Below are 15,811 nucleotides of genomic sequence, written 5' to 3'. Positions count from 1 at the left end.
TTTTAGGACCCTGTAGTCCCTTCAACAAACTCCTCTGAGGCTGGGAGTTTCTCCCACTGCCACAATCCCTATAGGATTTTAAAGCCAGAGGTTTTAAGGCTTTATTTCCCTGCTCTGGAACCCTGGGTTACACAGTCTGTCTCTCTCCCCAGTTGCCTTGCTCTCCCAGTCCTTCAGCCTCTGCCTTGCTGTGTGTCCTCTCCACCCTGGCTGCCCTACCCATCTGGATGAATGTTTCTTCTTTAATTCCTTGGTTGTTGGACTTTCATACAGTTTGACTTTCCGGTAGTTCTGGTTGTTTTTGTTTTTAAATTTGTTGTTGTTCTTCGTTTAGTTGTGTGAAGAGGCAAAGTGTATCTACCTATGCCTCCATCTTGGCTGGAAGTCCTCCACATAAATTTTAGAATCAACCTTTCTAGTTCCCTGAGAAATCTACTAAATACTTAACTGAATAAAATCCAATATTGACAGTACTTTTGCCCCTTTTCAAGACTATGTAGAGACCCTAGAACACTTTCAACTACATTTATCCCTCCCTAATTTATAAGCTATTACTTTCACTAATTTTAACTCTTTACCTATATTTAGACCAGGCAGAACATTATTATTGTTGTTTAGTACAATAAATATTCATTTACCCATATATACACCGCCTTTTTTGTTCTTCATTCCTTCTTGAATCTCTGACCTTCCATCTAAAATAATTTTCCTTCTGTTTGAATAATGTCCTTTAGTAATCCCTTTAGGATGAATTTCCTAGTAACAAATTATTTCAGTATTTGTTAATCTAAAATGTCATTATTACGCCTTTATTTCTAAAGGATATTATTCCCAGTCATGATTCTCAATTGGCAGCTATTTTCTTTTATATCATAAGTGTATTAGTCTCTTGTCTTCTGGATTTGGTAATTTTAGTTGAGAAAGCAGCTGTTATTTTATTGTCCCTTTGAAAGTAATCTACCACCCTGCCCCCTACCAGGAAGCTTTTAAGATTCTTTCTGAGGACTTTGGCCAGGATGGAGGCATAGGTGGAAACACTGTGCCCCCTCCCACAACTAAATTTAAAGACAGCGAAGTTTTAGTAACAAAAACAAAGACAAAACAGTGAAAATTGAACTGTATGGAAGTCCGACAACAACAAACCACTCAGCCAGACTGACCCTGCCCCCACATACAGCGTCACAACCCAGTGACTGGGTTGCCCAGCCCTGGTGAATTGAATACCTAAGGCTCTGCCCCTCATACATAACAGGTGCAAACAGACCAAACATTATGACTCAGAAACAGCTCAAAGCCCCAGAGCCTGTAAATCTAAGTGACCAAGAAATAGCCACATATCAGATGCACTGTTCAAAATACTGGTGATCAGGATGCTCACAGAACTGGTTGATTATAGTCACAAATTAAAGAAACATATGAAGGCTAAACTGATTGAAATGAAGGGAAATGCACAAGAAACTAATAGTGATGGAAAGGAAACTGGGACTCAAATCAAAGGAGTAGATCAGAAGGAAGAAAAAAATGACCAAACAGAAAAGAATGAAGAAACAAAAATTCAAAAAAATGAGGAGGGGCTTAGGAGCCTCCAGGACATCTTTAAATGTTCCAACATCCGAATTATAGGGGTACCAGAAGGGGAAGAGGAACAGCCATGAGTGGAAAACTTATTTGAACATATAATAAAGGACAACTTCCCCAGTCTGGTAAAGGTAATAGACTTCCAGGAAATCCAGGAAGCTCAGAAAGTCCCAAAGAAGTTGGACCCAAGAAGGAACACACCAAGGCACATCATAATTATATTAGCCAAGATTAAAATGAAGGAGAGAATTCTAGAAGCAGCAAGACATAAGAGGACAGTCATCTACAAAGGAGTGCTCATTAGACTGTCAGCTGATTTCTCAAAAGAGACCTTACAGGCAAGAAGGGGCTGGAAAGAAGTATTCCAAGTCATGAAATCCAAAGACCTACAACCAAGATATCTCTATCCAGCAAAGCTTTCATTTAGAATGGAAGGGCAGATAAAGTGCTTCTCAGATAAGGTCAAATTCAAGGAGTTCATCATCACCAAGCCCTTATTATATGAAATGTTAAAGGGACTTATCTAAGAAAAAGAAGATAAAAAATATGAACAGTGAAAGGACAGAAAACTCACAGTTATCAACAACCATACTTAAAACAAAAGCAAATTAAGAGGACAGCTAGATCGGGAGCGGAAACATAGAAATGGAGATCACATGGAGGGTTAGCAATAGAGGAGTGGGAGGGGGAGGAGGATAAGGATAAGGGGGTAGAAGTAACAGAGAATAAGTAGCATAGATGGTAGGTAGAAAACAGACGGGCGGGGCAGGAATACTATGGGAAATACAGAATCTAAAGAACTTGTGATGATATGAACGAAAGGGGGGAATGGTGGGGGAGGGGTGTGCAGGGTGGAGGGGAGTGAAGGGGAGGAATGGGGCAACTGTAATGGTATAATCAATAAAATATATTTAAAAATAAATAAATAAATAAAGATTTTTTTCATGCCCCATTACTTATTTTATTCCAAGTTGTCTAGATTCTTTATCCTGTTTTAGTTTTATAGGGCTTCTTCAATCGGTGGTATAATCTTTATTTAATCAATTTTGGAAAAGTCTATGCCATTATCTCTTTATACAACTTCTGTCCCATTCTCCCTCTCTTTTCCTTTCGGACCTCCAATTGCATATGGAAAACAAGGTCCCACCTTGTTCTTCAGAACAGTTTGGCTATTCTCGGATGCTTGCTTTTCCACATAAATTTTGACCTTTTCACGCTAAACTTATTTCTCCTTTTCTTTTTTGAAAGTACTTTTGTTTCTTCATTGGTCTAGATCGTTTCACTTTCCGATCCACTAATTATCTCTTCATATCTATTAGACCCATCCATTGAATTCTAAATTTCAGTCATTATGTTTTTCGGTTCTATAATTTTTATATGGTTCTTTTTCAGATGTGTTCTGACATTTTAGGCTCTCCAATGTTCTGCTGAAAATTTCAATCCTGCCTTTTACCTCCTTGATTACAGCAAGCATAATAATTTTACAGTCTGTGTTTGTTAGGGCCAGTACATAGCTGGAGCTAACTTGTGAACATGTTTATACATATAGACTATTAAGTATGCTGTATCTTGTTCCTAGTGTCTTAGCTCCTTCTGCCTACTTATCTTTGATTGAAAGTTTCTTGCTGTGTTAAAGAAATATTTGTAGAAATAATTTGAGGTACCTGAGAATATCAGCAGTCCAGAATCACTTTAATTCAATTTCAGGGGCCAAGATTTTCTGAGTTACTTTGATAACCCAGAGCAGAGTTGTAATCTTTTTTTTTCCCTATTGCTCACCCTTTCAAAGTACTCTGCACAGAGGATTTACCAGCATTCCTATTCTCAATAGGCTCTGGATTCTACCCTTAACTTCCTTAGCCCCAAAAGGATGGCTGTTAAAAACATTATTTAGCCTCTCAATGGATGGTTTTAGAATCAGCCCTCAGAAGGAGCCTGAAATATCTGGCCTACTTCTCTGGAATTAAGTCTACACACAGATTTTGAATTGGTGATTTTTAATCAACTTGTTAATTCTCTAATGCCATTGTGAATTTTTTTCTTTCTCCCCTTTTATTCTGTGTCTCTTTTTAATATTCTATACAGTTTTTCTTGTTTTCCTCTATAGAAAGGTTGGTCCAAATGACCTAGTCGGCATCACTCTCAGTGAAAATCTATATATAGCTTTGTATCTTAATTTCACTTAAGATTATAGTATAACAATTTTCTCATGACATTAAATATTCTTTTTTCCTGGGGCAAATTTACTGGCTTTTATTGTATATTTAATTTGTGTCCTCTAGTTTACATCTTATGTTTTTTTTTACTGAGGTATAATTAACATACAGTGTTTTATTAGTTCCAGGTGTACACTATAGTCATTCCATCTTTGTATACACACTGTGAAATGATCACCTCAATAAGTCTAGTACCATGACACCAGACATTAAATATTCTTCAAAAACATATTAAATTATATTATATTCCTTATAGAAAATATGTTTACCTGTTGTTCTAGGATCATATTCTTCTCTCGCTCTACATTGAGAACCATTCTCTTTGTATATTCTAGTTGCTTCTCTAAGAGAATACAGCGAGACTGAGCTGAGCTTAATTGTATACTTATATCTATGAAAAAGAAAAAGTAATGAAAAGTAAATTAGTTGATTTATCACATAGACCAGACATTTGGTTATCAGAAGAAATACATTTTATGAATTTAATCAAGAATTAAAAGTTCAAGCCTTCTTTATTCCGATGTACTGACTCTCCCTGTTACAAACATCCATTTGGTGAATATTTCATTGATTATATATAACTGGCTTAATATGATCTCCCCCTAAAGACCCAGAAGGCATACATCTGAAAGGGGAAGATATCAGTGACTTGTGGGATGATGAAAATCCTGGCTGTCCCTGGGAAAGGACATGAACTGGACCCAAAGTCCTCCATCAGTGTATTTCCTCTCTTTCAAGAAACTCAGATATATGCATTCTACCATTTCCACTTTCCTCTGCTCTTGACTATGACAGCACAGTTCAATTTATAAGGTGTAAACAACTTCTTTCTAAACCTTTAATTTCTTACTTTTCTCAGCTCTTTCTTCTACCTTTGTCCAATTACTTCAGAAAAAATAATTCTCCCTGTTTCTTCATCCTATTTGTAAGTTGAAACATGAACTTGAACCTGTTTTTGAGGGTGAGTGTTATGTTTTAAAAACAAAGCTATATGTTTTGATGTGAAATTTTTTTTTGGTTCACAGGCCCGCACTCAATCCACTGAGCTACACCAGCCGGGGCAATGTGAAATTATATAAAGTACTTACCTTCTAAATATCTAAAGCCTGTGTCCAGGTATCTTCTTCATAATTTCCACAGAACGTCCACCTATGTATCTATTTCATCTAATTAACCTCTTAAGTTAAATAAAATTCCTTTTTATTCATTTTATGGTGTTTATATTAATTACTAGTGTTGCCTTATATTTTTAAATTTTAAAACCATCTACCTGAAACTATAAGGTATTCCAATTATATAGTGGAATACTATATATTTAGGTTAAACTAAATTTTGTTGGAATTCTGGAGATATTCTAATTTCTAAATACAACTTTTCTAAAACCTTAATTTTTCTTTTAATCTCAAAAACATATGAACTGGGATCAAACAGATACAACAAAAATAAGTTCAAAGTTATATCCATTTCCTGAAAATATCAAAATGTCAGAGAACAATGCTTAGGAGTTTAAATGTATATATAAGAACAAATATATTTGAGTTAATCTGTCTAGACTGGGCTTATTTTCAAATTGTAAACTTTAGTAACTGTTTCTGAGAACTATTGAACTTTCTTACCTTTTTTCTGCTTTATCAGTTCCTGATGTACCAGATTTCTCTCACTAGTTTCGTTTTCCAGGGCCTTTTTATACTCTGCTGCTTCTTTGGAAAGAATGTTGAGGTTATCTTCAGCTTGTGTTCTCTCTAACTCTAAACGCCGAATCTTTTCCTGAAGAGTTTTTAGGGCTAAAATAAGAGCTGTTGAAAAAAAATTTTCTTGATAGTATAAATGAGATTTTTTTAACACTTACAATCATATGAAAGAGAGCAGTATATTTTTGTTAGTGAACCAGAAAAATGTGTAATATATATTTCTCATAAAAATGGAAAATAATAGCTAAAAGTCTAAAAAAAGGAACAAATTTCCTCTAACATATCTTGTAAAAACAATATATTTATGATTGTACTCAATGATTTTCTAGGTTTGAGAAAGGTAATGATCAAAGACCTAAAGATAATATACAGTCTAGGAGGCATAAGAATCTGAGTCTGAATAAAGAAAAATAAAATACAGTTTCCACTAATGTGGAAATTTAGGTTTAAAGGTAAAGGTTTTCCCCAGTTACTGATGTGTTCAGTTGCAATCAAACCACAAACACTTTTTATTCCTTTGTCCAAGATACGGTGTTAATAATCAGAACATAGGAGGAAGAACACAGCTTCTTCCACTAGAAAAAAAATTATAACCTCATGGTTTACCTGTTATCAGGCTTGAAAGATTATATGTGTATACATGAACTACTAAGATTTTTTTTTAGCTACAGTTAATATCTTCATAATTCAGGTAAGTTCAGATTTATATAATCTTATACTTTCTATTGAGCTGTTACTTCAAACTATAAAACTAGAGATGAATGGAATACAAATAAATGTTATGTTATATTTCATATAGCTTTGTTGTCTTTTGGAATATATACTTTCTATATATTCAGTTAGAGGGATGTTAGCTAGAGATTATCATTTTTTTTTACAAATGAGATAAAGAAATTATATTTATTTCTCTTTATATAGCATCTGTGGCTGGCTCATTGGTTTGGATTATTATTTCTTGTGGTTGTTTTATTCCATAAGGCTAATCTATTTATTATTGGCAACCCCCATCAGAGAACATTAAAAATCAAAGTGATACTCAGCATCTTAGGAAGTAATTTGTACTGTACAAGGTATGACTGAGTCATAAACATTTTCATAATTCAGTTTTAAGATCCTTCTAAATTTATACTTTAAAAGTGACAATATATTTTATAGTTACTCTAACATGCTGGCTTCATGAGGAATTTTCAAGGTAATTTTGGATTTATGCAATTTCTGAATTTAATCCTTGAATAAGCCATAACTCTACTTAAATTCAATAGCATTGTAATAATCTAGTTAGAAGGACTCCAAATCTGACCTTTTATTCTTCATAGAATTTTTCTGCTTTCTTTTGACATTTTTTATAATGAATGTCATATTTTATAATGTATGTCACCTTACAGCTGTAACCAGGATAAAAAATGTTAAATAACTTGTCTAAATTTACTGAAACTTTTTTTAATTTTTAAAAAATTAAATTTTATTTATTTATCTTTAGAGGGGAAGGGAAGGAGAGAGGGAGAGAAATATCAATGTATGGTTGCTTCTTGTGCGTCCCCTGCTGGGAACTGGCCTACAACCCAGGCACGTACCCTGACTGGGAATCGAACTGCGACCCTTGGTTCACAGGCCTGCGCTCAATCCACTGAGCTACACCAACCAGGGCTCAGTTTACTGAAACTTTTAATAATAGAATCAAAATTAGTTTAATCAAGATTTAGTTAAAAATGCAATTATATTCTTTTTACATAAAAATGAAAAGATTTATATAACATACTTTGTACTATTCCCTTCATTTTAAGTAAGATTTTTGTATTAATATTACCTTGGCTATTTGGACTACGTAGCATTTTAGAAGAGGTAGCTTCAAAGTTCCCAGAGTGGTGATTCTGAGATAATTCATCATTCTGGGTGAATGGTGGAACAAAAGTTCTTTCTGGAGGTTTAAGATAGCTTCCTACTATACTGTGCATTAATTCAGAATCCATTATCTGTACGGAATAAAGAAATTACATAGTATAGCATCATTCATCCTTATTTGGATCATAAAAACATTAGACAAATATCCAGGTGAAACTTTAACATAAATACAAAATCATATACTGTGAAGTTGTATCTTTATGAACTCGACTGTCACAAATTCAACTATAACAATACAAGCTCAATAAAAAAAGAAAGAAAAATGACAATTTACTCCATAAACAGTATGAACAATTAATTCTGCCTGATTTGCAATGAGCATATGCCCTGGAGTGAGCATTGCATGGGTGGTATGAATTTTCTGGTTTCTCAGTTTATCATAAGTCCATACATGTCTCATTGTCTGAGCACCTCTCTATAAAAAGAGTGACTCTAGGGCTCAAAGAGAAAGTATATATTCTAAAATACAACACAGCTTTTAAAACAAGCTACCCACATAATTTAATTGTCTAAGATTGAACTTCAATGTGCTGGCTTCCAAAGGGATGTCTGAGAGAATTTTGGATACATCAATTTCTGAATTGAACCCATTTAATGCATTAGCATTCCAATCATTTAATTTAGGAAGTTTTCAAATCTGAAGACTCTAATATAGCTTTTTTGTCATCCCAGGCTTTTTTTGGGTGGGAGGGAGGGATCTTATTTGGTTGGTTGTTTGTAAGAGAGCTCTTCTAATCATTTTAGTAGGTAAATTTTTACCTAATTGTCCTCATGGTCAGAGAAAAGGGAGGTAAGATACACTGAATTAAACACAAAATCATGTAATCTTACTAAAGTCTAGGAGGCTCTGAGAGAACATCTATTCTAACCTTTCAACATAAACTTACCCTCACATTATCTTTAACAGGTCATCTAAGCCCTGCTTATCTCCAGAAAGACAGAGCTCACTGTCTTTAGGCTGAATTCAAAGCTTCCTTCTATGATTTTTACGAATTTAACAGATTTGGAAGGAAATAAACATAACTTCTATACTTACTGATGTAGATGTTGAATTAGATATTTACATATCGGGTTTATCTAGTAAAATCTTGATGCAAAATTTAGAACCATTTTCAAACTTCAAATTTCATCATTCACAGTATCTGAAATGCATGTAAAAAACTTGTGAAATCCCATCCCCCGATTAAGGGCAAAATGGAGAAATCAAACAGAAATGACTCAATCATATAATCTATGATAGTTAATTTTTTATTAAATCTCAGTGGACTTGAGTAGATCAGATCAGGACAGCTGAATACTAATTAGGAGATAACTTCAGCATGTGTCTGTTAATCACCAATACCAGTAATTTCTTCCTTCTTAATACCTTAAGAATTTGTTTTTTTAAAAACTTACCATACATACAATACACACATGTATAGTTTAAGGAATTATAATAAAGCGATTCTGTGTATCCACACCTACCTTAAGAAATAGAGTGCGACCCTGTCCTGTGCAAACCTTCTGTGTGCCCTTTCCTTTCTCCTGCTTTAAACTTTGTGCTGCTCATTCTAACGCCTGATAAGTTTTATCATACATCTGTGTATCCTTAACAATATATTGTTTACCGTTGGTGGTTTTTAAACTTTATATAAACAGAATCATACTTTTTTTCATTAAAAGCATCTTGGCATTTATGTTGGTACATGAAGGTGTATGGTATTAATTTTCATTGCTGTGTATTATTCTACTATATAACACAGATCTTAGAATGCATTAATTCCAATTAATGTCTTCCAGACTCATAAAGCTATGGATGTCTGGTATTGTTGGCTCTATTTTTATTTTAACCACACAAATTAGACAATATTGTTTTACTTTATAAGGTTAATGTTTAGGTTCACCTACAAGTATTTTTTGCTCATTGTGGATATTATAATGGACTGCCTTTTAGGAATGTGGACTTTCCCCACAGCTACTAGGAATGCAGCCAGAAGGAAGCCCTTGGCTACCAGCTCTCTTTGGGATTGCTCTGTCTAAAGAACATTACCTCATCCAAGGTCAAGACTCCTTCACAAGGCAGCCCACATCCAGTGGGGGTTAACGGCCTGACCCTCTTCCCCCAACTCCAGACAACTCTAAAAGATCACCCATCTCCTAAGCTCCCATGGCATCAGTGAAACTTCTGTTGTGTCTTCATCTAAGCTTAACTTCTCTCTCTGCCTAACACTGCTCTCTTTCCTTTCCCTTCCCAAGGTATTGACCCCAAGAATAGTCTCTAGCAAATGTGTATGCTCATCTCTGTCACAGAATCTGCTTCCTGGGAAGCTGAACCTGCAATAATTACCAAACCATTTTTCTTAAGGCTTTCATTCTGAGATTGTATTTCATAGGCTCTTTCAGTGAGTATGTTAGTAGTAAATTTTCTTAGTTTTTGTTTGCCTTATTAAAATGTCTCTCTTTTCACTCTTTTTCTTAAAAGATAATTTTGCTGGATGTATAGTGCTGGGTCGCCAATTGTCTTCCTTTAGCACTATGGCAATATTATGTCTCCTAGGTTCCAATGTTGCCGTCCAGACAGGCAGGGTCATTCTGAAGGGCAGGTTATTTTCCTGTCATTCACACAAGGTTTAACCCTCTGGGGATCCCAAGTTTATACTGCAGTGTCTAAGCTTATCACTCACAGTGTCTAGGCACAGATTTTGTCGCTTGCCCCATGCAATCAGGAATGCCGTCTTAAAGGCCCAGGTCAGGGTCCTGGAGGAAACAGCAGGGGCTCTCTGGGATAAAAGAGATTCTATGGTCCATTTGTGCCTATGAAATTGGGCTTTCTCGTGTACAGTCTCACTATTTGCCCCTTACTTTGCTGCTAACTCAGCCGTGCTTTAAAAAAGATGTTGCAAGCACGTTATAGAGCACTGTTGCGTTCTTTACTAGAAAAGATTTCTTTGAATGTTCAATATGCCATATTGCTTGAAACTGCAATAGCATACCATACAGTCAACTTTTAAAACTATGCAATGACTTTATAGGAGTACCATAACTATTAAATTCCAGAAATTCATAAGCAGTTTAATCAACATGCTTCAGTGAATGATCATGCATAATGTATTAATACTAGAAGCAAAATTTGCATTTAATATATTGTCATTTGACATTCAAACTGACCTATTTAACATTATTCATAATTGTTTTTAAATACAGTTCTTGCTAGATTATAAAAATAATCACTTTACAGCTATTATTATGAAGACTGATGTAGGCAAGAAGCATAAATGTTAAATTTGGCCCAGGATGGCTATGAATGCAGATGAACACAAAACCGTAAATTTACTTAAAACATTATGAGATTGTATTTGTGACTACATGTCACAATGTATTTAATGTGTAGCCCAAGACAACTTTTCTTCTTCCACTGTGGCCCAGAGATGCCAAAAGGTTAGACACCTCTAGAAAGATCAGCAATTTTCAGGATGCTGACATTCAATGCCTTTGACTATTAGAGAGCTAGCTATGTTGTCCAGTCATCATGATGCCCCTTAGACCTGTTAAGGCGAGATTTTAAAAGGTTCAGAATTACAGATTTAGGAGAGAAAGGGGTTGAACTCAGAATGCTAAAGACCACACCACTAGCATTTAGGAGGCAAATGAAGGAATAGAAACCCTCAACAGATATCAAAAAGAATGATCAGAGAACTGGGAGGAAAAAAGCAGGTGGCAGTAACAAAAGAGTCAGAGTGAGAATAAGAAATAATTATTTCATATCTACAACCTATATGCTATGCCTTTTAGAAATAAGAAACACACAGGGTCTGGCTTCTGCTGTCATGTAGCTTGTAATCTCACAACTGAAAAAAGACTAAAAGGCAGGCAATGAGAGGGGAGAAAAGGATATAGGTAGTGACGTAGCAGTATATCCAATAAAACTGGTTATCTTATTTCATAGTTATTAAATTTTTATTGGGCATTCTTCAAACTCAGTATCTTAAATGAATCTGAATAGAACATGATTACATGAGTACAATACCTAGTTTTTAAACAGTACAAAGTAAAGCCAATTTTTAATGAATGTTGTATAAATTATAATATAGCATGTTATGTGCACAGTTAATTCAACTCAGTGCATGCTACCAAGCTACCTATTTTCCAAGCAAGCTTATCAATTGCTGAATTTAAAATACAATCTAGACTAGACTTATATACACTGGACCCAAGATAGCTATGCTAACTTCCTCCCAGGACCAAACTGGAATTATAACTAAATTTTTAAGAAAAATCATCCTGAATAGACTTATAGACATTATATCTAATAATTAGAAAGTTGGATTTTTCCTTATTGAACTGGAACCAAGTTTACAACTTAAAAATATCTGATATTACTTAAATTACTAGACTCCCCATCATCTTTAACTATAGTTTATCTAGAATAAACTATAGTTCATGAGAAAATGCTCCTGGCTTAACATGAAGTGAATACAAAGAATATAAAAGTTCATTATAGCCCAACTTTAGAAAAGGGCAAAGATAAGGCTAGACAAAAGACTAAAGGTATTAGCTCTGGCTGGTGTAGCTCAGTGGATTGAGCGTGGGCCTGCGACTCAGACAATCGCGGTTCGATTCCCAGTCAGGGCACATGCCTGGGTTGCAGGCCAGTTCCCTGCAGGCCAACTCCCAGCAGGGGACGCACGAAAGGCAACCATATATTGATGTTTCTCTCCCTCTCTCCTTCCCTTCCCCTCTAAAGATAAATAAATAAAATCTTAAAAAAAAAGACTAAAGTTTTGTACTGTTTAAAAACTAGGTATTGTACTCATGTAATTGATGAAGAACAAGAGATTTTCATTTTCTTATTTCTACTTCTTAACCATTCTCTATAATAAATATATTAGTTTATAATAAAGAACAAAAATATACTAAACTAGTTTCCTCTTATCCAGATTTCTGCATAGGTAGAAAACAGCTGAAGATGTATAGTATCAATTATTTATATGGACATTTGTTGGGGCACTTACAGCTTTCCATTTTTAAGGGCCTTGTGCCTCCTATAGCAATATAAACTCAGCGGGGGCAATTGTGTTCATTTCTTTCATAAATGCCTACAGTCCAAGCTGCTATGCTCTGAAAAGAGGTATTGTTTCCTCTGGGCCTAATCAAAAAAAAAAAATTGTCAAATGAATCCCCTGCAACCAGTTTGTTAGGTCAACAACTTTTCTCTTCTTCCCTCCCCTTACTAATGTTTGTCATGGTTAAACCCAACAAATTTATAAATATTGTCATAAGTTTTAAAAATATCACATATTATACCTTGGTATATATCTTTGCATACAGTGTTGTCATTTAATGAATCATGTAAGTAAATACTAGTTATTAAAATTTTTAAGTATGACTGGTACTACTGGTACTGGTACCTTTCTGTCATCAGAAATGTCTAACTTCCTATGATTTTGAAAGGGTTTCAACATTCTTATAATGTTTATTACATTTACCTGTTGTACTTAACTCTGAGTTCAGGACTCTGAGCAGAGTCCTTCACTCTACTTCTAACCATTTCTCTTTAGAAAGGCTGATGGCAAACATTAAATATAGAAAGAATTCAGAAATTTATCAAATAATGAATTAGGGTTAACAGTACTCAGATTAGTTGCTACAAATCCTCCTCCTTGGCCTTTACCTGTTTTTCACCCACAGACTGAGCACAATTAATAGTTAGAATTAATGAGAGGAGTGTCTGATTGTTCAGGCAGCCCAAAGGGGAATGAGCTATTGGACAATGATAAATAACTGACACTTACATATTTAACTGACAAAATTTACTTCAACTAGCTTTAATAGAAACATTTCCATAATATTTAACCTACTTTCCTTCCTTTTAGGTAGAACATACTCAACACAACTTAACCTCTGGGATGACTTAAGGATTCCATCACAGTATTTTAATTGCATACAATGAATGGTACTTAGAGAGCCACACTGATACTTGGATTGTTTGCTCCTTCACTGTTAAGTTCCCGACTGTTAGAGACCTTGTTCTCTGTCTTCTCGCCTCTTGCTCTCTTCCCTTCCAGGCTGCTAACTGAGCTGCCTGTTTACTTGTCTATAATAGAACATCCCTCCCCTTTCTCATTGGTTTCCCAATTTATAGCAAATAAGAAACAACAAAAACAATCAAGTTTCATTCATTAGCCATTCAGACCTATGAAAAATACAGACCAAAGAAAGCAAGAATGGGTAGAGGAGTAGATCAAATGTATAGCAAAAGAAATAGCATGGTAACAATGATACTTCACATTTATTAGACATTTATTGTGTGAATTAACTTATTCAAGTCCACATGACAACTCTATGAAACACAATGATATCCATTTTAGAAATGAGGAAACTGTGGCACAGAGAAACCATATTTTGCCCAAGGACACACAACTAGTTAACTGGCAAAGTTAGATTTGAACTCAGGCAGTATGCTCTAAAGTAGTGGTCCCCAACCTTTTTGGCACCAGGAACTGGTTTCAGGGAAGACAATTTTCCCACAAAGGGAGTGGGGGGGTGGTTTGGGGATGATTCAAGCACATTACATTCAAGCTCACCTCCTGCTGTGTGGCCCGCTTCCTGACAGGCCCAGACCAGTGCCGACCGGTGGCACAGAGGTTGGGGACCCCTGCTCTAAAGCTCACACTTTTAACCACCACGCTATATTGCTTATTTAAACAAAGTTATGAAAGCAAGAGAGGCTTTGGTGCTTCGGGCAAGTTACTACAAGCAACGTATAAAGCAGAAAGATTGCAAATGTGCATGAATGTTGCAGAGGAGGAGGCAGAAACCAGATCAGAGGAACCTGGTCTGCCAGGCACAGGTGTTTGGATTTTATCCCATAGGCAATAAGAGCCATTCAGCTGAAAAGCAGCAGGATCACATTGCCTTTGATAAAGATGTCTGTGAGATTAGAAAGGAGAAAAACAACCAGAGGCTAGAAGTCCAGGTAGGAGGCTATTCCAGAACTCTATGTGAGAGGTGATCAAGACCTGGACTAAAGCAAGAGAAGTGGGAATAAAGTCTTCTGGTCAAGATGGCAACGTAGATAAATGCAATACTTGAATCCTCCAACAACCACATCAAAATTACAACTGAATTATAGAACAACTATCATTCCAAATCACCTGAAATCTATCTGAATTGAAGTCCTATAACTAACGATATAAAGAAGTTACAATGAGACTGGTGGAGACACAGAATGGGCAAGTCCCCACATCCATTTGTAGATGATAAAATTGGGAAGGATATTTCTGCTGTGGAAGTCCCCTCTAAAAGCCAGGAGTTCCAGCCTCACACCAGGCCCCCATAGCTGAGGGTTCTAGCGCCAGGAAGAGAAGTCCCTATAACTTCTGGCTATAAAAACCAGTGGAGACTGTGGCTGAGGGAGACAGAGAGATTTTGGAGTCTCAGCCAGTTCCTCTTAAAGGGCCCGTGCATGGACTTACTCGGATTCACTCCTTCTGAGTTCCAGTGCTGAGGCTCTGGAACTTGAAAGGAACCAGGGACATACGGGAAGGAACTGAACTGCCTGGTATTAGGGTGAGAGCCTGGAAGAGCAGATTTGTGCCAGACAAAAATGCTGGCAGAAGCCATTGTTCCTTTTCTGATCCCTCTCCACACACAGCCAGCAGGTGGGTGCCGTATTTGAGTCTCCATTAACTTGGCTATCACTGTTTGCCCTGCTCTGGTAAGTCCCTGAGACACTACCTCACCCACCGTGCAGGCCCATGCAGGCTGTTTCCAGTGGTTTATTTATACAAATGGCCTGCCTTGGCTCACATTTCAGACTTTCTTAAAATCTCTCGAACAAGCAGCATCTGGTTCTGGCATGCCCTGTACCTCTTGCTAAGTGGCCCCAGACTTGGCACTAGTGGCAGCTGGCCTTGGTCCGCAGCTTGGCTTGGCCTGGGCTCCTCCAAGCCCAGCACAAGTAGCAGTCATCTAGAGATAGCTTTGTAGCTCATGCCTGGTGGCCCCAGGCAGAACTGAGGAGGCAGCTGACCTTGGCCTGTACTTCCTGAAAGGCCTCAGAGCTAGTCCACCCAGTGGACAGCTCCATTCCATGTTCAAGCACCACTCAACCACTGAGCACTAGAGTCCTGCCAAAGTAAGTTCTGCTTTGTGGGGGTGAGCCGCTGCACTGCTGATCCTCCACAGTAGTCACAGCCAGTCCTCACAGCCAATCTGTCTGGGGGTACATCCCTCCTACTGATGAGCAAACAGCAAAAACAGCTCAACTACAATAGGAGGGTATACATAGCTCACATAGAATATGTATAGGAGGGTATACATAGAATTGGTAGGGAGGGTGCATTTGGAGTACCCAGCTTGGGTGATCAGGGAGGCTGTGCCACTGGACCCTACAGAACACCTACTATATTAGACCATACTACCAAGACATGGAGTCAAAGCAGC

The 15,811-nt window shown here is 36.6% G+C and overlaps 1 protein-coding gene across 3 annotated transcripts in view; it reads right to left on the bottom strand.

The window, feature by feature from the left end:
- The window catches only part of CEP57L1 (centrosomal protein 57 like 1), a 58,463-nt gene that overhangs the window by 24,871 nt on the left and 17,781 nt on the right, over positions 1 to 15,811 (bottom strand). For all 3 annotated transcript variants that reach the window (XR_005069254.1, XM_037065009.1, XM_037065010.1), the window contains exons 2-5: positions 8,424 to 8,529; positions 7,293 to 7,458; positions 5,411 to 5,590; positions 4,064 to 4,185 (exon numbers count right to left, since the gene is read on the bottom strand). Coding sequence is in view for 2 of the 3 variants with exons in the window: in XM_037065009.1 (XP_036920904.1) it covers positions 4,064 to 4,185; positions 5,411 to 5,590; positions 7,293 to 7,455 (465 nt within the window). In the remaining variant the exon portion in view is untranslated. The remainder of the gene's footprint in view (positions 1 to 4,063; positions 4,186 to 5,410; positions 5,591 to 7,292; positions 7,459 to 8,423; positions 8,530 to 15,811) is intronic.

Source organism: Sturnira hondurensis, unplaced genomic scaffold, assembly GCF_014824575.4.
Source record: "Sturnira hondurensis isolate 20B ecotype Veracruz unplaced genomic scaffold, ASM1482457v3 Scaffold0015596, whole genome shotgun sequence".
Taxonomy (NCBI): domain Eukaryota; kingdom Metazoa; phylum Chordata; class Mammalia; order Chiroptera; family Phyllostomidae; genus Sturnira; species Sturnira hondurensis.
Note: the sequence above shows the minus strand (reverse complement) of the source record. Positions and strands in the feature narration are given on the sequence as shown.